This window comes from Augochlora pura, chromosome 7 (genome assembly GCF_028453695.1).
Source record: "Augochlora pura isolate Apur16 chromosome 7, APUR_v2.2.1, whole genome shotgun sequence".
Taxonomy (NCBI): Eukaryota; Metazoa; Arthropoda; class Insecta; order Hymenoptera; family Halictidae; genus Augochlora; species Augochlora pura.
Genome location: NC_135778.1, coordinates 7,271,128 through 7,287,262, shown reverse-complemented (window position 1 = coordinate 7,287,262; position 16,135 = coordinate 7,271,128). Strand labels below are relative to the sequence as shown.

The 16,135-nt window shown below is 32.5% G+C and overlaps 5 protein-coding genes across 9 annotated transcripts; 4 read left to right on the top strand and 1 right to left on the bottom strand.

Moving 5' to 3' along the window:
- Positions 1–709: 709 nt before the first annotated feature.
- LOC144473663 (uncharacterized) lies at positions 710–14,206 on the bottom strand. Of its 3 annotated transcripts, XM_078187748.1 has the most exons (4): positions 14,079–14,206; positions 10,103–10,293; positions 1,453–2,561; positions 710–965 (listed from the first exon to the last, which is right to left on the bottom strand). In XM_078187748.1, exons 3-4 carry the CDS (start codon positions 1,686–1,688, stop codon positions 710–712), a joined length of 492 nt encoding a protein of 163 aa, XP_078043874.1. In that variant the 5' UTR covers positions 1,689–2,561; positions 10,103–10,293; positions 14,079–14,206. The 3 variants fall into 3 exon arrangements, 2 of the variants coding, with proteins under 2 accessions (XP_078043874.1, XP_078043875.1); XM_078187749.1 differs by lacking the exon at positions 10,103–10,293 and having other exon boundaries at positions 14,079–14,191; XR_013494623.1 differs by lacking the exons at positions 710–965; positions 1,453–2,561 and adding an exon at positions 6,529–6,884.
- Nd-b17.2 (NADH dehydrogenase (ubiquinone) B17.2 subunit) lies at positions 2,433–3,588 on the top strand. The gene is made up of 3 exons (XM_078187753.1): positions 2,433–2,667; positions 2,858–2,940; positions 3,234–3,588. The coding sequence occupies exons 1-3, from the start codon at positions 2,573–2,575 to the stop codon at positions 3,470–3,472; spliced, it is 417 nt and encodes a 138-aa protein (XP_078043879.1). The 5' UTR covers positions 2,433–2,572; the 3' UTR covers positions 3,473–3,588.
- On the top strand, positions 4,637–12,995 carry LOC144473664 (outer dynein arm-docking complex subunit 4). 2 transcript variants are annotated; one of them, XM_078187752.1, is made up of 3 exons: positions 4,637–4,835; positions 5,398–5,610; positions 12,440–12,995. In XM_078187752.1, exons 2-3 carry the CDS (start codon positions 5,473–5,475, stop codon positions 12,755–12,757), a joined length of 456 nt encoding a protein of 151 aa, XP_078043878.1. In that variant the 5' UTR covers positions 4,637–4,835; positions 5,398–5,472; the 3' UTR covers positions 12,758–12,995. The 2 variants fall into 2 exon arrangements, with proteins under 2 accessions (XP_078043878.1, XP_078043876.1); XM_078187750.1 differs by lacking the exons at positions 4,637–4,835; positions 5,398–5,610 and adding an exon at positions 11,016–11,174.
- LOC144473666 (uncharacterized) lies at positions 10,258–10,943 on the top strand. The gene has a single exon (XM_078187754.1). The coding sequence runs from the start codon at positions 10,593–10,595 to the stop codon at positions 10,941–10,943; it is 351 nt and encodes a 116-aa protein (XP_078043880.1). The 5' UTR covers positions 10,258–10,592.
- LOC144473659 (oligoribonuclease) lies at positions 13,337–15,738 on the top strand. Of its 2 annotated transcripts, XM_078187743.1 has the most exons (6): positions 13,337–14,638; positions 14,808–14,875; positions 14,966–15,127; positions 15,229–15,309; positions 15,415–15,449; positions 15,515–15,738. In XM_078187743.1, exons 1-6 carry the CDS (start codon positions 14,566–14,568, stop codon positions 15,630–15,632), a joined length of 537 nt encoding a protein of 178 aa, XP_078043869.1. In that variant the 5' UTR covers positions 13,337–14,565; the 3' UTR covers positions 15,633–15,738. The 2 variants fall into 2 exon arrangements, with proteins under 2 accessions (XP_078043869.1, XP_078043868.1); XM_078187742.1 differs by having other exon boundaries at positions 13,635–14,638; positions 15,229–15,449.
- Positions 15,739–16,135: the final 397 nt, after the last annotated feature.

Below are 16,135 nucleotides of genomic sequence, written 5' to 3'. Positions count from 1 at the left end.
TATCATCATGTTCATTTGCAATAATAAAATTTAAAAAATCGCCAATACAATTCTCACTATCACTTTCACTTTCATTAAACGAATTTTTATTTTATATTCGAAATAGAAAGCAGTTCAACACTGACAGACACTTTAATTTTTAATCGAGCCTTTTACAGTGAGGATCAGCAATAAACAGCTCCGTTAAACTATGCAAAAGATATTCTTGTTTCAATAATTCCGTATCCGAACAGAATTTAACGAACGATTTGCGAAGCTAATTTAATAATAAATAATCGTATTAAAGAACATGAAGGATGTGTCTGTTTAAGAATCGTTAAGAATATCATTAATGGTAAACTCACTCATTTACTTGAGGGTACATTCACGATTCACGATGTCGGCGCATATACCGAGCAGATGGAGTTCATAGAAGAAATATTGAGTGAGAAAGGGTAAGAGGAAGCCTTAAATCAGCTGAGGAAACTGAAGAAAAAAAGGAAAGAGTAAGGAAATATAGAACCAAAGAAAGTAATAGATTGGAAAATGAAAGGTATGGTATGAGTGTAAATAGTTGAACGTATGAAAGGATGAATGGTTTAAGTTAAATTTTTACCCGAATTCTTTTTTTATGGCCGAAAGGCTGACAATAAGTTATTTCTTTTCTATAAACTATTTTTCAATATACGATTTTTTTGTTTATTACTGTTAGTTTTCCATATTATTTTGTTTACAAATAAAGCTTAAGTCTGTTGAAGTTCTTTTTCCTCATAGCTTCGGTAAGCGTTTTATAGGATGTTTCCATCAACAGGGATATAATCGAGGGCGGTTTTATCATTCTCTCTTTTATGCGCATGGATTGTTGTTTCTCCCGATGCTTGCCGATATTCGAAGCGAGCGCCTGCATGTATTTACGATCGGTAAGTCGCACAATATGAAAACCCATTACATCATCTAGATATAATTTCACGGGTGGATAATTTATTCTGTAAAGGCAAATGAATGTGATTTAAACATCAGTACGAAGTATTAGAAAATAACACGAATTCCTGTTTTCCCATTTTAAAAACAAAACGAAAAATCGCAACCTAATACTATTTAATTTGTGGATACATCCTATAAAAATTACCGGGTACCATAAACAAGTTGATTTGAATAAGAATTTCGTGTCTCCTTATAGTTTGATTAAAATACGATTAGGAGATTTTTATGTAAAATAAATCTTTTTATTGAACTCTAACATTATACATTATTACGAACAATTTTCTGTTACGAACTTAAATGTAAAGCTACATGATAAAAATCTTCAATATTACAATTAGTAATTTACTTTTCAACAAATGTTGTAACAAATGTTTTGTGGCTATGTAAAATTCTTAGTTATTTTGCAAACGTCATAATCTTCTAGTGTTACTCAGAACTTTCCGAGGAACGTAGTTTCGTATACAAATTTTCGGCCTTGACGTGACTTACGCATATTTGACATGTTCCGTTTCCCACCATTTCAAAGGTGCCTCAAACGGATCGCGTCTGGAAACAAACATTTTCCGTATAGCTTCGTCTTCTCTTTCTTTCTTTCGCCGCGCAGCTAGCTTTGCCGCTTTAATTTCTGCGTCATCGTTTGCACGCGACTCCAACGATTCATGCGACAAAGTTTTTTTGGACTTGTTTTTCTTAGGTATTGCTGCTGCGTTTGTTATCGATGACATTTTCGTAAACTTGTGATTTATTATATTCAGGTATTTTTAGTGGTTTCAGTGGTCATTGATGTAGTTGGATATTGTACGACTACCGATCTAATTTGTAATATGAGATGTGATTTAATGCTGGAACTGTAATTGCTGACAAGTAAACATTTTGTAAATGAAGTTAGCACAAACTGAAGAAGTAAAAAGTACTTGGAATCGTATCGATTATATCGTCGTAGCTTTGGATGCAATGGATTCGATATGTTCCTAAATACAATGACTCTCAAAAGTATTCGAACATTAATATAACCTCGACTACTACGCTGTACTATCTACGCTGTATATTTAACTAGATATAAATTGAAAGGAAAAAATTCTTTACGGTACATTAAAGTAGAGTATATAAATTCTAAAATATAACAAACTTTCGATTTACTATGAAACATGATCTACGTGATTAATAAAATGTAAAATTCTTTGAATAATTGTATGATGATAAATACTCGTCAAAGCAAAGTGTTTGAATATTCCCGCGTGCGCGACTACACACTGAATGGTAGATTATAACGCAATCAAAGGTCATTTTCAATAACCTTAGTTTTAGATCTTATCTACAGTTTATATTATAAAATGTATCACAATCGTATAACATAAAAAAGTCATAAAGTTTCTCCCATTATAAAATTGTCGTTATTCTATTAATTGAGAAATAATATTATTTTTATTTTATTTTCGTAGAAGATTATGCACTCTTCTACGAAACATTAATATTTCATAATTGTTTATATGTTACTTTTGCAATTGTGTGTTTTTCTGTGTACACACAGATCTTAAGATTTATATAGTTAAGGGTAGTCTCAATAATTCTCAATTCTGAGTTCTCGTGGTGGTAGTCTGAAACAAACATGGCGAAACAATTGGGGTTAGATAAAGTCAAGAAATTTTTTCAAGTAATAGTGGATAATGGGGGTATTTATAACTGTTTGAAAAGTCTACGCAGGTAACCTTAATATTAAATATTAATATCATTCAAGTTTACGTACGTTCCTTTTCAAAAAGACTAATACGTATTCCTTGTTTAAGAGTCTAACAATAGTTTTTACACATTAATAAACACTAAACAATATTTATACAAACATGTAAAATCATTCAGCTTCCACTATAATATATTTTATGTTTAAATATTTTAGAATTGATGCAGTAAAAAGTGGTACTTTGGTAGGTGTGGATGCAGATGGTAACAAATATTATAAAAATGATGGATATTTCTATGGTGAGTTAAGCTACAAAGGTCTTCTTACAATACTTAGCAATAAATAATAACACATTATAATACTGATTTATCATTACTGAACATAATAAAGCTTTTGAATAGAAATATTACAAATATTTGGAAACTTCATGTCGATTGAGTGAGCATTTAGTTATTTTCATATTATGGGTATAATTTACAATGGTAAACGATATGACATAATAATATTATAGTTTTATTAATCGCCATATAGTTCTTATAAGATAATTCATAAATATTTTTTGATATAACATGCATTGTGTATTATATTTTAGCTAGCAACCGTTGGGTAGTATATGCAGACAAATATGGTATGGATTATGATGGTTCCTTAGTACCACCTGAATGGTTTGGTTGGTTGCATTACAAAACAGATTTACCTCCAAATAAAGACCCTTCACGGCCAAACTATAAGTGGATGGCAAAGCCTAAACCAAATTTATCTGGTACAAATGAAGCTTATATGCCTTATAGTACTGTACCACCGAAGATCCAACCTTGGAAACCGCAGTAATGATATATTTTGGTTGTAGGATCTTAAGTAAAAAAATTGTTTAGACTTACTATAACAATCATAGGTATAAAATGTATATTATGTAATTTAATGTAAATAAAGTCACTACAAGAAAACCTAATGCGTATTTCTAGAAACAGAGATATATTTGTAACTATTTTGTTTTTTCTTCTGTGTGTATTTATTAAACAAGAATAAAATCTACAAAAAGTTCAATAAACAAGTGTTACATTATAATTGAAAGAATATTTATGTCTATGATTTTTTAGTTTGGGCACACTTTAATTGTTTAATTAAAATCTTTACTTGTTAATCACCGCTATTTAAGATATAGCAAACATTTATTTTACTACTATATACAGGAATAAATGTCGTACAGCCTGAAATATTTCGTAATGGCATCATTAGAAATAGTATTGAACACGAGCTCACTGTAGACAAATATTCGATCGTATATATGTATGTACATAAATTGTATATACATATATGAACATACATATTTTACGATTTCCAATTTGAAAGAAATGATCGTTCTCTAAACGATATAGTATATTACACATATATTTTTCAAACTTTTAAGAAAAACAAATTAAAACAGCTATTGATCTTCATTCGTTCATATTTCTCGTAAGAATCGTGTTTTGTATTATATCGTGACTAGTTAAAATTAAATGTTTTATAGGGCATCATTTTTGAATAAACTATTATCTTAAAGCTCTCTAATTAAATGTACACATTACAGACAATAGAATGGTTATCACACGACATTACTATTATAAGAGACAATTGTTGACCTTTACCATTCTACGTATGTAAATTTCTTTTCACAAATAGAAAATACGATCGCATAAAAATAATTTCCAATTACTGTACAATTCTATATCATTTTATGATGTTGGAATAACGAATGCGGAAGTTAAAAAACTTCCGTAGAATTAATGATGTATTAAATGTGACTTATCGCCTCTAGTATTGTTTGATATTTATCTCTTATTGGAACGAATAATTTCAGCACGGAACAAAAAGTACACGTAATTGTTTATTGATATTTCTATTAGGTCTGAACGACGGAGATAGAAGTCACGAAAGAATGTCGTTATCTTTGTCCCCTGTTACCGCTTTCATATTGATTAGTCCTGATTACCAGGAGTAGGGAGACATGACAAAAAGTATGGACAGATAAGTTCCGGTCGTAAGTTAAGAATTACAGATAGCAGGAGGAAGTTATGGCATCTGATAGAAACGGCAATTGTCCTACATAAAATCTAAATTGGTGAACACGTGACTACATTGTGTAATGTGTGCGAAAACGAAATATTCGAAAATTGAGGATTTCTACGCAACATAAATTCCGTATTAATCGGTAAGAGAACAATTATATGTTTAGCATCAATAATAGCTTAGTTGCTACCTACTTTTTGAAATTGATCCCCTCGCATATTAGAGGGTTTCCCGTACGTAATATACTTAAATAATGTATTGATCTTTCGCGAATATGTAGAATTTATTAAAATTAAATCAATTGAAATAAAGGATAACGAGGTCAAATTTTTACTTGGGGCTTTTATTTTCGAAAGAAAAATAGGAAGGAAATGAAGGTATCAATCGTTAATTTTGAATTATATGATAAATAATTTATAATTAATTTGAATGAAATGATCCTCCTATTTAGTAATTTTAATTGTTTGTGTTATGCTTATGTAATGAAAATTATGTCATCCATTAAAGCATTCCCGCAGTTTTTCCTCTGAACAATAACAAATATCTTCATAAATCATAACTTTTTCTTTTTATAACACGTTATTCAATTCCTACGGAAAGTAGTTGTCCAAAACCCCATAAAACGTATTTATACGTATGTAGAGTACTACACGATAATTGAATACATTTGAATTAGATTATCTTTTTGTGTAATGTTAATTCAGATTATTTGAGAAAAGGAAACGAGCACAGAAAATGAAATAAAATCCAATGAAACATATTATGGGATTTAAATCATCATGGTAAATCACCGTAACGTTGATAGTAAAACGCAAGTTAAACGTCTTGCTCTCTTCGAAAAAAGATTGTACGTTAACGAAGCGATGGTACATATAAAAAATGAAAATTATCATAAAGCTATGTGTCTGCTCAACCAAGTAAGTTCTTTAAGCATTCTTGGCAATTTATAAAAAGCGACCATTTTTCTCGTAATATTGTAGTAAATTAGAAAATGCTTAATTGCTTTTACTACACAACATCGCACAACAATAAGATTATATGAAATAAAAATTAAATATTATTGAGACTCTTTATTTATCTATCACGGGGGCATTACGACCTGTTCTTCGAAAGAAGGCACTTGGAATACATTCATATTCATATTAACTATCCAGTCCAGCCGTATTACTTCAGGCTAGTAGGAATGGAGTGGGCGCGGATGTTACAACACACCAGCTTATTTTACTTCTTCTTTCGCAATAGAAATAATAATAATTCTTTCGCTGTAATTAGAGAATTTGAGAGAATTTTCTCAACATTTTCATCCGAACGTATAGCAAAAATTTGAATGTGTCTTGTAGCTCTCGCAGAGACAAACGATAAGCATTGCAACATTATACAATTTTTTGATTTTTTTTAGTATATTTTTTCCAGTTTCAACTCATACCAACATTAACTGATTTCGACGAAATATTCACTATGTATATAAGTTGGGGATACGGCTGTCAAGTCCATCTTAAATATAAATCTCTAATTAGCCGATTATGGAGCACACTGTACAAACGAAGCAACAACTTCTGATTTCAGTACTTTCTTCAAATTCAAATGAAATATAAAGTAGACAAATACTTCTGATTTTAATAATCTTTTAATGAAAGTAAATGTTAATAAACACTGTTTCGAGTATTTTTTATATTTTTTCAAACTTTAATTTTTGGTTCTTTACTTTACTATACTTTACTAGTTCTTTATGGATTAATATTTCATTTTTTGTATTTGGAAGCATTTTTAAGGAGGAGGTTTAGCATTTGTAAAATCGCTAAATGACTCACAAAACTATTTTCGGTATTCTCGACTTAGATCATCAACTGAATTTTTCGCCGCATACGGTAAAATGGTAATAAGAAATAAACCTACAGTTACTTACAAAATTAAGCGTACACCCAAGTTGGAAATGATGATTAGCGGGAAAATAAAAAAAACTTTATTTTTAAAACTAAAGACACAATATATACATTATTTGGATATTTCAACAGGTAATCCTTCAAAAGAAGATTTATCTATATTTAACACTAAATGGAACCACAAATCGTCACGAATCTATATACATATAGGGTGTAGCACGCAACTGTTGCTACAGGTGAATATTGCGTTGCTCGCATGAAACGTTGCGCGGATCGTGTACTCAATTTTTCTCAGATTTTTTGCTCGCCTGCAACATTGTCAAAAAAAATGAAAACCCAATGTGTCGATGTTTTTTGCTGTCAGAATGAAGCTACTACTTTTCTAGTTTACCGCGAGTGTGGATTAAGTTATTTTAAACGTTATTGCATCGAAACAAATAATTTTTTAAGCCTGAAAATGCGAATTAAGCGAGCAAAAAAATTGTAACCAGCGGAATATATGCCAAAATGTTTCCGCTCATTACAACTCAATCGGTTGGCGCTATGATTAGAGCGTACGATTTCGGTGCTGCTGGGCTCGGGTTGAAGTCCCGTTGGAGGCTAATTTTTTTTTTCGTAAAACACATTTTATTTTTCCAATTCTATATCACATGGTTTATTTAAATGACTTTACAAATATGTTTGTAATGTTTTAAGGAAATTTTTTTAATATTTGAAAAATATTTAAGTCAACATACATACAAAAATAGTTTTGGAGTATCTCTTATTTTATCCATTCTCTAACTACATATGTTCGTCATTACGGCTTTGTTTAACATTCTTTAGATTACAGTTCATTAATTTTGCTTCTAAGCTTTCCGTCTTCAGCAAATAATAAATGATTCAGTATATGACTCTTCGCCCTGGAAACCAATTCATTTTTATGACCTCCTTTTATAAGAAAGTTTTCTTTCGTGCAAACGGCTAATGGGTCCGTAGATGTAGAGGCTGAAGGTGCCCGAATCAAGGAGGTTTGAAATGAATCGGACTGGTCCATGGATGTAGAGCCTGATACATTCCACATTCCCAATTCCTACATTCCTACATCCCCCATTCCACATTCCTACATTCCACATTCCTATATTCCACATTCCTACATTCCACATTCCTATATTCTACATTCCACATTCCTACATTCCACATTCCTACATTCGACATTCCTACATTTCTACATTCCACATTCCTACATTGCCACATTCCTGTATTCCCACATTCCTACATTCTTATATTCCACATTCCCACGTTTCAACGTTTTAATGTTTCTACAATTCCTCTATTCTACAATTCTGTATTTCTACAATTCTACAATTCCACAATTCTACAATTCTACAGTTCTGCAATTCTGCAATTCTACAATTCCACATATCTACGTTTACATTATACATGTTCGTTCGTGTTTTGTTGAGTTGTTCACCACACGGAGCAACATAAACATATTAGTTTGTTACGCATTGCCTTCTAATGTGATTACGACGGATTGCGAAAATGAACGAAATTCAAGGAGCTTTTGATATGTTCATGGTGCTGGAAATTGAAGTTGTAGTTGAAGTCCAGAGTCCAGAGTCCAAAGTTGAAACCGAAATTGAAATTGAAATTGAAATTGAATTTAAGTTGCAAATAAAGATATAATTCTACCTCAACTTCCAACTTCCAACTTCTAACTTCGAACTTCGAACTTCCAACTTCCAACTTCCAACTTCCAACTGCCAACTTCCAACCTTCCAACCTTCCAACCTTCCAAGCTTCCAACACTCCAACCCTCCAACCCTCCAACCTTCCAACCTTCCAACCTTCCAACCTTCCAAGCTTCCAACCTTCCAATTTCAATTTCAGAATATGCACTTCGTACTGTCGCTCACGCTCACGAGTAACAACTGTCCAAAAAACTCGAAGTTCGAGGTGAAATTGCCATTCAGGTATAAAAGTATAGATCATTTGATTTTTTCCATCATACGGAGGCATTATTAAAGTAGTCAACCCGTAAGTCTAAAACTCCCCCCCGACAACTTCGATTTTTAGGGTTTTAACCATGATTCCGGCTTTTCACATGGTCAATCGTTCTCCTTTATATGAAGATTTTCCTAAACGTTGAATAAAACCTGTGCTCGATAAGACAATGTTTTTTTTTAACGGAACGTGTTGCTTGTAGCTTTATTATTAAAAGTTATTTATATAAAATTCTGTTATTTATACCGGTCATCACATGGACGCTGGATATATCCAGCACTCGTGCCGAAAGGGTTAATGACACGATAAAGAATAAGAAATTAACGCACTTATCGAAACACAAATGTGCAATGAATCGAAATGAATGTAATAACAAATAACAAAACTTAATACAGAATAACAAAACAGTAATAACAAAGCCGATACCAATAATTTCATCGTAGCAAGTTTAGTTGAGAATCGTTCAACTTCGAGCAAGGCACAGTACATGCGATGTCCTAACTGCTAACGTTCGTGTGAATTCGATCACTACGGATATGTTGAAGTACAAGAAGGACGCCACCGATAGTCGCGGAACACATCGCACAAGTAAAGAGATTAGTTAAGATAAAGAGGGTTGTCTGAATAGTGTGATTGCCTCGCGCAGGAAGGCTGCCGAAATCGGTTCTAACCGACCATGATACTCCATCGGGTTCGCGTGACCAACATGGTACATCATACCTTTACTAAAAATAAGTTTCACGCAAGTCAAGTTTACGTTCAACACGTTCAGCGCCGACAATCGGCCATTGAAATCCCAACATAGTTAAAGCGTATTTAATTAATATTAAAGCGATAGTAGGAAGTTAATATTTATCTTAGGGGGTGGCATTAGAACTCTTTCGCATCCGAAACATTCTCATCAAATTCAGTTTGTACAAATATATTGTAATAAAAATGAATTTCCAAAATTGCTCAGAAATTAATTTCACCCATATTTGGATGACGCGGCGCTCAACGTAGTAATGAATTCTTAAAAATATAAGTGCGATGTGAGTGAAAGCTCAATTTCGTAAACTTGAAATGAAAATATTCTGTGTTGATAGGGATATTTGTGATTTAGAGTTAAAATGATTTAGAATGCAGAGAGTTATATCTAAAGGGGGAATGGCTAACAAGACGATTGCAAAGCGATTTTTGATCGATTACAGCCGTCAGGAGACGACTTTAACATGTATGCTCCTTGCCCATCGTCATTTATTAGCAGACAAGATACAAAATTCAATGTGTTAAATGTCAAGATTTTAGTAGATAGATCGCAACATATTTTTAGAAAAAGAAGCCAAGCATATTGTGCATGCGGAAGTTGTACGCAATATCAATGGTAACGGATCAATAAAAGTATCTTCGAAACTAATGCGCTCAACATTACGAATGTTGAGATTTACGTTTTAAATTATATTAATAATATTGTTCATAATAGAATTATATTATAACATTGTCCTTTATCATTGTCTCGTACCATTAAGGAAAATAGAAGCGAAGAAGATATAATACATACATATATCGAAAATGTAGAAGGTTTCTTCATGCATGTACAATCAAAGATCTCCTCACGTGCCGAATTCGCCCGCATTGTTGACTGTTTCTAAGGAAACAAAGCCGCCGGCAAAGGTGTCGATAACCACACGTCCGTCCCACAAACGAAATATACGAAAGAAGCCCGCATTTCGAACTGGTCTTCTGAATGATCTACACCAAACATATTCAACAGTTACGATTACTAACAATAGTATAGTGAATAGTGCATAGTGCAAGTATTAGTAAATATCAACAATGCCTCTTTCATTAAAATGTTAAAGAAGTATTAGAATGATGAATTGAAGCACACTATATTACAACCAGCACGAAGAGAAGATAGAGTTTGTAGGAAGCGGACACATCTTTCTTTCGCCGTTACCGTTCGTCTTTCGAATAAAGGAAGAGGACAATACCTTGATAAAAAAAAGGAGGAACGATTCCAGATTACCGAAAAATAAGGCAGCTTGAAAATGACAGAAATCATTGCAACTGAATCGATCGATACAACGGAGGCCATCGACTCCAAGATCATGGACATTTTAAATCCGTCGCTGCATCATCACGATCTTCTGCAAAGCTATGTTCGAGCTCCTGCAGACGCAACAACGAGCTCGAGACAATCAGAGGAGTCGGATGCACCGAATAAAAATCCTTCGTTCTTGGGCGCTTGTCTCGCTGCGGACTCTTCCGAAGACGTTGACAAAGAAAGTTGTATCAGCAATGATAGAAGGAAGAAGAGAACTGACAAGAAACAACAAAAGTATAAGATGAATAAATCATCGATCGAATCGGAGATGAACATGCAGAAGAAAAAGAAATGACGCCGACAAGATAACGGTGTTCACCGACAGGAGGAGGTGTACACCGATAAGGATAGAGCTGCAGCGGTGAACATGGGCACCAAAGACATCAAACAATCGTTGAAGATGAAACAAAAGCAAGATCGTAATATGCAACTTCCAGAAGACACCGAACCGACCGCTATGCTCGCTTTAGGATTGCGCGAAATGCGTATCGGCGATGTTATGGTCGCCATGAGTTGTATCAACAAGGTTTCCATTTATTCAACATAATTATTAAGCGTTCAATAAGGTCGCGAAAAATTTTGTTTACCATTTTAGTATCATTCCCTTTTTTATTCTTTTGTAATAAGATCAAGTCTGAATCACGTCTGATCGTGGGACATTGTTTTTGTCGAAAAAAATTTATTTTCAAAATTTCAGCCATATCGAAGCAGAGGACTTTTCAAAATCACTGAGAATGATACTAAAATGTTAAAAACATTTTTCGAAAAGTTTTCGTCCTTAAAGTTCGAGCTTTAGGAATTTCGTCTCGCAAATATTATTTTTATGTGGATTGAAGTTTTTTGTAAAATTTTAATCAAATCGGACGTGTCCGATTTTCGGAAGATTCGCTCTAATCTGTTTCAAGCATCATTTTTTTCAAATCAAAAATAAATTTGTTTGTTAAATTACAATACAATTCCGAAGTTCCGGAATCGATGAATTTGTTGCAGGTCTTATATTGATTCCCACTCGCCGATTACACTTTGATTTACAAAATAAACTTTGCATACCGCACTAGCCGAAGCTTGTATACTCTTAAAATTTAATATCTTTCATTATAACAATTTACGTTACACTTGGTATACATGTACTGTCATCAGAATGTCGCACGAAACACAGCTTTAGTGAACAGTACTATTCTTCCCCCAAACGAGGGCACAGCGTATTTACATTTCTACTTTTGCTGCAATTCGCCGCGATCGCAGCCAGTGATTGTTATTGACTGTAGTTGACAGGAGGTACATCGGATTGCAGCGTAAGTAGAAACGTAAACATGCTCTTCCTTCTTTTCGTGGAAGAATAGCATGTTTTTCTAACAACATAATAACAACGTTATATTTTGTTTATATTATATATACCTGCAGAACCTAATCATCAAGCACTACGTATATTTGAATTTTTTCTTTTCTACAGATCTCTGTTTCTTTCTAGCACTTTTCTGTATTATCCATTTGTAGCATTTTTATTTTAAAACATAGTAATAATATTCTTTAATAATTTTGTTGATATACATCATGTAAATTGAAACCCTTGTGGATTTTCGCATTTATTTGTATCCGAAATTTCGTAAATAATTATAGGAGATTAGTAGAGGTCTGCAATAAGGGAGTTCAATGTTCGCAAACTTGACTTCAAGTATATGTAATTTCTTTGCATAAAACGCTACTAATAGAACCATAAAATGAAATATTACACTTGTACAACATGTATTTATAATATTTTATTACGTTGTGCATATTATTTCTTTTCAGGCACTGAATCTCGAACCAAATGACAGAAATGCATTAATAGCACGAAGTAAGTGTCATCTCTTATTGGGAGAACCGCAAAAGGCATTACAGGATGCTGAAAACGCATTACGTTATAAAATGAAAAGTGCGAATATGGCAAAAGCGATATATTGCAAAGCGGAATCCTTGTATCATCTAGGTGACTATGAGATGAGTCTCGTCTACTATTATCGTGGAATGAGAATTCGTCCAGAATACGGACAATTTCGTCTTGGAGTTCAGAAGTCGAAGGATGCAATTAAAAACATATTAAACAAAGATTCAACTGTTAACATGTGAATATTTAAATAAATAAAATAACCTTTAACACACTGACCGCCAGAAATTTATTTAAAAATTGTTCTTCTTTCTTTGGCGATTCGCCTGATGAACCTAGAACCCTTACGTGCTCCGCAACTAATAGAAGACATTGAACATGAAACAATTTTTCGGAAAAAGTTGATAATCCTGTTAGTGCAATAGAGCCGATATCGTTTCTTTTCGAAAACCCTGATTCAATTATTAAAAAGTCAAAGTACAGAATCAGTACAATTATTAAAAATTTGTTAATTTTGTAATTTATTTTTCGCTATTATAATCTGGAATAATCATAGTACGTTTTCGGGGTACATATTTATCTGAAAGCAATAGATTTTATTTATTTGAACATGCTTCAAATGGTGCGCCAACCGAACAAATGCGCGAAAAAAGTGAGACCACAAAACATGGCAAAGTAAAGCAAGCTATGTTTCCTATCCATGTGCACACCATACATAGAATTTGATGGGTATCATTCTATTTCTCTCTATCGTATCTCATTCTCTTTTTAAAGTACTTGCGTGAAATTGGATGCGCAGTAAAATGGTGGGGATGTGCAAGCCAGCTTAGGAAGCACGAAAAGTGTACAGAGGTAGAATCCACTACTGCTCTATAAAGTTTGTTTCTCTACCGTCAATGGCGCTGGGGCAGAATTTCTTCAAATCTTACAACACTGATGAAAATTTTGTTCAGAATGTCGGGGAGCATGTGGACTGCTGCAGGGGCGAAGGACGCTGTAATTGTAGGCAAATAGTCACACTTGTCAGAAACACTATTATTGTGAATTTCGTCACATGTGACGTCCCGAATGAGCAGTTTGACAATATATGAATAGAGGGCAGCACAGACGACTGGGACCAAATGACCAATCACAAACGTGAAAGGGTCCGAGATAACTTGATGTTTTCTAGTTTCACTCTACTGAAAGTGGTTGCAACTTAGAGCATATACCCAGAGGCAGCATTTGAATATGTAGCCAGAATAGTGTTGAATACAGCTGAATATGTAGCCAATTTTAGAAACAGATAGACTTTAATTGGCTAGTACTTGTCTCTTTTTTATTGGATGCGGTTGGCTGATATTTGTTCCCTCTTATTTTTCTTAGTGCGTACTTCGTAAAGTCCGGACCTAGGGGCCCGTAGCCACTGTTCGTTATACAGTAATAGGACCTACACTTGCTCGTTTTTTTACTACCTAAGATGGCGCGCACATCTCCACTATTTTACAAACTACTAATCCGTAGATAATTCTATTTGAATAGTAGTTTTCAACTAATTAGAACAAAGAAAATTTCCATACTTACATAACGAAACTTTTTTTGCAATTTTTACACGAGAAAACCTTTTTTTATACGTGGTCCTGAGACTTCTTTGTTCGATCTTGCGTTAAAGTGAGTCAGGTGCTAGCCAATTGGAGTCTATCTTTCTCTAACAATTGCTACATGTTCAGCAATAGTGGATGCTGTCTGTGTAACACTCGGTGACCCCTACTCTTTTTCTCCTTGCTTTGCGGATAAACAAGAGGGGGCAGTTCTTACGATCCGCGTGCGCTGAGTGACGATTTCATTCATTTCGCTCCTCTATTTTGAAGTCTGTGTTATTAGAGCAGCTTCAAAATATAGCTGCAGTGGCATGCAGTGTTATAATATTAATTCAATAATTGATCTTAAAATGTTTTTCTAAGAATCATGACATAATAAGTCCTTTAATTCAGATGTGTAATATGCTTTAAATATTATATTTGCTTGGAATTATTTATTTTCAGACAATTTTGTAAATTGTTATATAAGAATGATTTGTAGGCATAGCTTAAGATGGTACAAGAAGTACCTCCAGTTACCTTCACTTTCTCATTTTCAAAAGGGTAATATAGAATGGTTTACTATTACTTTTGATATGAACATTGGTATTAATTATTAATTAATTTCACAGTTATTAAAAAATTTGTATTTTTTATTATACTTTGTATATATATATATTAATAGATTGAAAGTCAATTATATGAAATTCTTATACAAAATTTCCTTTGACAGTTAATACATCTACGTTAAATACAAGCAACAGTAATTCAAACAATAATATTGTTTGGATAGATATGGAAGTACGGTGGTATTAGCAATACGTTTTTATATATACATATTTTGTATTTGTAATATATATTTTGCTATTATTATTTCATCTAATATTTTAGATGACTGGACTTCATGTTGAAACATCTCATATAATGGAAGTTGCTTGCATAATTACAGATAAAAACTTAAATATTATAGGTGATGAATTAAATTTAGTTATAAATCAACCTGACGAAATACTAGAGAATATGAATGATTGGTGCATGAAACACCATAAAGAGGTAAATATGCTTTAAAACTCTACTAACTACTAAAACTTAAGTCACATTGAAAATGAAGAAATAATTTTTCTCAGAATTAGATTAATTATTTTAATATTTAGACAGGTTTAACTGATGAATCACGATTAAGTAAAATTAATGTACGAAATGCAGAAAAAATTCTACTAAATCATCTACAAAAATATGTAGAAATAGGATCGTGTCCACTTGCAGGCAGTTCTGTTTACATGGATCGTATGTTTTTATATAAATATATGCCGTCAGTTAATAATTATTTACATTATAGACTTATAGATACTTCTACTCTCAAAGAATTAATTCTGTAAGTATTGTACGAGCAATAATTTCATACAAATAAAATATAATATGAATTTTTTTATATTTTAGAAGATGGAATTTGGATGTTCCTAAATTTACAAAGAGTGCTGAACATAGAGCATTAGCTGATATAAAAGAAAGCATAAAAGAACTGGAACATTATAAAAAACATTTATTTCATTTATGAATATAACAAAGTATAGTTGTCATAATAATGCATTGATTATTAAATGAATGTAACAAGTTTTTATGATGATTAATAAAAATTTTTAATGATTGTAATTTGTTAAGTATTTCTTTTTTCTTGTTTGATTTGTTAAATACAGTTAACTAAAAACCGGCCTTAACGGCGCACAAAATAACTCTGCATATCTTTCTCACAGTACATGGTACTGATCTAAGATTTGCGGATAACCTTTATCACTTATTATTCGAAGTAGTTATTATTACTTCAGTTTCTTAACCTAATTTTACACATAATTTTTTATTAGATGAAGTTTTATAATCAAAATAAAAAGATCTTTTGGTACCACTAATCAATAAGTTGGAAAAATTCAGAATTGTTTGTTGACTATGTAGACTATACATAGAAATATTAAAAAATACGTACATAATTTGTACAATGCTCCTGTCTATATAAGAAATTTTTCATAAAATCTTCGAATATTTAAGACGTCAGGACTTATTCTT